Source organism: Talpa europaea (genome assembly GCF_964194135.1).
Source record: "Talpa europaea genome assembly, chromosome: 10".
NCBI classification, from domain to species: Eukaryota; Metazoa; Chordata; class Mammalia; order Eulipotyphla; family Talpidae; genus Talpa; species Talpa europaea.
In genome coordinates, this window is record NC_140077.1 from 43,155,000 (window position 1) to 43,160,745 (window position 5,746).

The window sequence follows — 5,746 nt, forward strand, 5'->3', positions numbered from 1 at the left end:
CTCTGGGTTCGGACTGCTGGCCAGAAGGGGCCTGGCATGGGCAAACTTCCCAGCTCACCACTGTCTCCTCTGGGGGGAGCCTTATGCCAGTTTCAAGTAGTCTTTACTGAAGAAAGGTCCCTATTCTATGGGGTGTTGGTGATTTTTTTCCTGGTTGCTAGGTGGCGCCAGAGATCTCTCCTAGTGTCCTTGGGGAGCTGTTTTTTTTTACCCCGTGGGACAGGGGAACAGAGTGGGAGTGGTGGGGAAAACCTCAATGGCTTTGGGGTGCTGTGTCTGCCTTGTGCCCCACCATCGTGGGGAGCCCACAACCCAAATTTCGTGCCCCAGGTCTCAGTTCCAAAGCCCTCAGGTCCAGGACGCGGGCTGTAGCCCAGTTCAGTGTCCACAGAAATGGTGCCTTTTGCACCCCGCTCCCATGTCCGGGCACCTGGCTTCTGATTACTCAGGGAGGGACATTCACCTCAGTGAGGGCCCCCGTGCATATCCCCACAAGCCTAGGTTGCAGGCATGGGGACCTGGGCAGCTGCGATCTGTTTATCCTTTTCAAGCACACCGCTTTTCCACACAAGCTTACAGGCTGGCCTGGGGCTGTGTGTAGGTCTCGGGAGTCTTTGTTTTTCTTTAATGGTTCCTGGAGCTGTTCGCTCACCTCGGCAGAGAATCCTACAGGGTTCTCCACAGCTCCAGTTCACAGGGTGTGGTGGCTGAAATAGTTCCTTTCCACTCACCATCCCGCTTGATGTGTAGTTTGTTCTTGTTGGTTATTTTAGTTTTTTTGTTTTTTCCTCCTTCCTGTTGGTTGGAGAGTGCCAACTTTGGGGGTTGGGGAGGGTAGCAGGGTTCTAAGCTTTCCTCCCATCTAGTCCTCTTTTATGGCAACTTTCTTCTTCAGGTAGTTTGCTGGAGTCATCCATTTATCTTCCTTGTCCCAGTTCTCACTGGGACCTGCCGCTTTTCCTCCCTATTAACTTTTTTTAAATGGGAGATCTTACTCACAGCGTTTACTCACCGCATATGGGAGCTTTCATTCTAGAATTCAGACTGATTTTCCAACATGAGGCTCAGAAAGAGGTCCGCAAAGGTGAAATGGAGAGAATAAGGATGAATCACAACCTCCCTGCCTTCCCAGTTATGTCAAACCTAAGGTGCCTATAGGGTGGAGATGGAGAGTAAGAGAGATAAGGGTAGGAGAAGTGAGTGTTCTGGTGTTAAAGTAACATATTCCAGAACCTAGACATCTCTAGACTCACCTGGTCCCTCCCAAAATCTGCTACAGCTACTGCCTGCCCCTCCTCTCTACCCAGAGCACCCTCCCACCAGCAGCAGCTGTGATGCAAAGGATGAAGTCATCAATTTGGATCTCCACTAGGCTGAAATAATGAAATCAGGGCATCCTCTGCTTATATGTCCTTGGCCAAGTCACTTCTCCTCTGTGGGCCCATCTGGACAATGTTGAGGGTGGTCCAGGTTTATAAGGGTAATTCCAGCTCTGACCTTCAGTGACTCAAAAGAGATGGCATTCCCTCTGGATTCCATAGGTCCCAATAATCCTCAGCTGGGGGAAGAGCCTCCTGAAGCCCTGTGCCTCCTGTCTCTGAAGCTCCATGGCCACCTGTATGCTTCTCCAGGGGATCCTCCTCCTTCTGCTGCCCACACCCACCCCTGCTCTCTGCAACACCTTCACACAGTCTGAATGCAATGAACATGAGACTTTCGTGCCTGGCTCATGGCTGGCAGGGGAGGGAGTGGATGTGACCAGTCTCCGGCACTCAGGCTCCTTCCCAGTGGACACAACCCACTACCTGCGGCCAGACAGCACCTGCACCCTCTGCAAGAATGTTCTGCAGAACAACACCCTCCAGCGCCTGCCCCTAGCCCTTGCACACTGGCATGCCCAGTCCTCAGTCTGCCAGCGCAAGGTAGTCAGAGCCAAGGTCAGCTCCGTCGAGGGTGTGGCCCAGGATGCAGCTAGCAACATCCGCAATGACTGGAGGGGGGAGCTAGACGTGACTCCCAAGCCCACAGTCAATGCACGCATGTCCATTGCCGGTTCGCACTCCGAGGCAGCTAACTTTGCAGCCAAGAAAACCCTCCAGGATGAGTACAGCTTCACCAAGGATGAGGTGGAGTGTCAATTTTACAGGTGAGCTTGGGAGTGGGGGTGGAGGGGTCATAAAAAAAAGGTGGGAAATTTAGGGTGGTCTAAAAGCCCAGGAATGGCAGGATGGGAACACAGAGACTGCCTCCACCAGGAGGAAACTGCAGGTAGAGTGCCCTATGGCCTTCCCCCCTGTAGTCCAGATCTGGAAGCGCCCAGGCAGAGAACAGGTAGAGGGATGCCTTCAGGCTGTGCCTGAGAACATGATGCTGTTGAGGTCATCTCAATAACCCCCTCTTCTATGAGCACTGGCAGTTCTGTGGGGTATTTCCCGGATGGGACAGAGACAGGAGACCTGGCTGGATCCCTTCCACACTGACCTCATTCATCAGTGATCCACAATGACTTTGATCCACTATTTAAGTCCGACTCTGTGTTCGGCATTAAGGTTTTAGGCTCTGTGCTGGGCATGAGGACTCTAGTGCTGAACAGTTGCAATCACCACCAGCCCTTGGGACCCAGATCCCAACCTGAGAAATGCATGTCTCCAGAGTAACCACTCTGATTTCTTATACCTGGACCCCAACTTTCCCCCATGGTGAGACTGGGCACCTATGTGGCCAGAGCTGTCAGGGGTCCACGCATGCAGGTCCCAATTGAGTGGACAGATAGACCGCAGCAACAGGACTACCTTCCAAAACCAGAACACACCATCAGTATAGTAGCAACCCTTTTTATAATTAGAAAAGAAAGAGGAAAGAAAAAACTATATTTTGAAAAGGAAAGTGCAAACTTACATACCAAGTCCTTATCACTGCAGGAAAACAGGCAGAAAGGGTTTCTCTGCAGGCTCAGTAATTCAGTTGTTTAGGCTTTGGAGCCAGACCACCTGGGCTCAAGTCCTAGTTCAGCCACTTCCCTGTGACCTTGGGCCATGTTGAGGGAGTTATTGAATGGGGAAAATACTGCCCACCATGGACCTGATGTTTTTCTTTCCCTCAGTTTTAAACTAGTGCACAACCCCCCACTCCACCCTGAATTCAAAAAGGACCTCAGGGCCCTACCGCCCGAATTCAGGAAATCCACAGAGACTGAGTACTTCAGGCTCATCTCCGACTATGGCACCCATTTTATCCGGTCCATGAACTTGGGTGGCCGGATCTCGACCCTCACAGCGCTGCGCACCTGTGAACTGGCCTTACAGGGATTGACAGCCAAGGAGGTGGAGGATTGCCTGGCTGTCGAGGCTGAGGTCAGCATAGGCATCCAGGTCAGGTCTTCAGCGGAATTCAAGGCCTGTGAGGAGAAGAGGAAGAACAGCAAGATAACAAACTCCTTTCACCAGACCTTCCGGGAACGTTATATTGACATAGTTGGTGGCCACCACACTTCCTCGCATGACCTGCTGTTTGGGAACCATGCCAAGCCCAAGCAGTTCTCACAATGGGTAGACTCGCTGAAGGATACCCCAGGCCTTTTGGACTACACCTTGGAGCCTCTGCACGTGCTGCTAAAGAGACAGGACCCCCACCGAGAGGCCCTGAGGCAGGCCGTGAGCAAGTACGTGTTGCACAGGGCTCGCTGGAGGGACTGCAGCCGGCCCTGCCCTGAGGGGCAGCAGAAGAGCCAACAAGACCCGTGCCAGTGCCTGTGCCATGGCATGGAACTCACCAACCACGGCTGCTGTCCTCGAGAGAGGGGTTTGGCCCGCCTGGAGGTTAAGAACTTCCAGGCGACAGGCCTGTGGGGAAACTGGATCACTGCCACAGACGCCTATTTGAAGGTTTTCTTCGCAAGGAAGGAGCTGAGGACAAGCACAGTGTGGAACAACAACAATCCCACATGGCAAACAACGCTGGACTTTCAGGATGTGGTCCTGCCCACAGGGAGGCCCCTGAGGGTGCAGGTCTGGGACGAAGACAATGGCTGGGATGATGACCTTCTTGGCACATGTGACACAGAACCAAAATCTGGGTCACACGAGGTGAACTGCAACCTAAACCATGGTCACCTGAAATTCTCCTACCAAGCCAAGTGCCTGCACCACCTGACAGGGGATTTCTGCATGGACTATGGCCCCCAAGGGCGTCTGGGGGAGCCTCCAGGAAACAGGAGTGGTGCAGTGTGGTGAGAACAGCAGGCCTGAGGGGACCGGAATATTTGGCCTAACAGGGTTCTTTTTTTTAAATTAATTTTTTTTATTTTTCACATCATTGTTCATTTTTTGAAAAGATTTGCTTCCCCCCACCCCCTCAGGTGTCGTTCCCATAGAGTTTCCTTCGCCAATGCACCTGTGCTCCTCCCTCCCTACCTCGGATCCCTCTCCTTCCTCCTCCCCTGCCATATGTCTCTGATTTATAATTGTCTGTTTTTGCTTTGTTGTCTTTTGTACTGTTATTATTTTTTTACACTGATGCTTTATTTGGTTCCCCTATATTCCTGCTATAAGTGAAACCTTCCAATATTTTTCTTTTTCCTTCTGACTTATTTCACTGAGCATAATGCCTTCTAGTTCCATCCACATTGCTGCCAATGCCATTAATTTTTTGATTGCTGAACATTATTCCATTGTGTATATATGAACTTACAGGTCTGCCCTGAATCTCCTTGTCCAAACTGGCTTAGCTCCTCCATATTCTTGGGCCCTGGAAATGAGCTGGCTGGGCCACACCCTACATTCACAGCTGCACAGACACGGCAGCCATTCCCGCCCAGCTTCTTGCTGTCATTTCAGACCTTTCTGCAACCCTTTCTAGTGTGGTGAATGCCTTATCATATTAAATCCAACCCCCTCTGCCCCAGCTGTTCTGTTTGCTCTATCTTCTTTGCCCACCAAGTTTTGCCTCTCAAAGGAATCATAAGTTGCCTTGACCTGTCTCCTCCACATAACCTGATACATAAAATGATGTGATGGTGGCAACTCTCTTGCCTACCTGTGACTATGCAGGTGCCTCTATTTTTCTGTCTCCTTTTCCTAATAAACTTGCCCTTTTAAAATGGAAAATAGGGCCTCCCCTGGTGGCGCAGCGGTTGAGCCCTGGGCTGTGAAGCTACCTGCAGCCTCTGCAACACCGGTTAGATCCCTGGCCACCGGCGAGGATCCCACATGGCTCACAGACCTCTCCTGCCACCCGTGCTCCCCTTAGCAGTGTATTTCGTCAGTCTGTCTGTTCTGTTCCCAGCTCTGGCTCTGGTGAATTATCTCACCCTCTCGTGCTTCTGACTATACCTAGTGCTTCGATAAATAAATAAATAAAATCTTTTAAAAAATAAAAAAAATTAAAATGGTAAATAAATAAGTGTTTAAAATGATGTGATAGTGACGACTGGAGCAACAAACAGGGCGCTGAGATAACCTTCTGTTAGCAACCCTATACAACATGACTAGCAATTCACCCCAAGGGCAGGCAGATAATATAAATAAATTGCCTTTTTTCTTTTGTGGGAACCCAAAATACTTTGTGCCCATAACTCTATGATTTGAGAAACAACAACATACACTTGGTGATAAATGGCAGTGGACATTCATGTCCCAGCTGGTGACAAAAGGGACTATGCAGACTATGGTGAAGGGAAGAACATCTCTAAAGTTTGGCCTGCACCTCTGCATCAGCACAACGGTCCCTTGCAGAGTATGAGCCCATG

General features: G+C 50.6%; 1 protein-coding gene across 1 annotated transcript; it reads left to right on the plus strand.

The window, feature by feature from the left end:
- Positions 1-1,607: 1,607 nt before the first annotated feature.
- Positions 1,608-4,232, plus strand: LOC311178980 (perforin-1-like; the record flags this gene model as incomplete). The annotated part of the gene is made up of 2 exons (XM_084245802.1): positions 1,608-2,146; positions 3,104-4,232. 2 exons carry the CDS (start codon positions 1,608-1,610, stop codon positions 4,230-4,232), a joined length of 1,668 nt encoding a protein of 555 aa, XP_084101928.1.
- Positions 4,233-5,746: the final 1,514 nt, after the last annotated feature.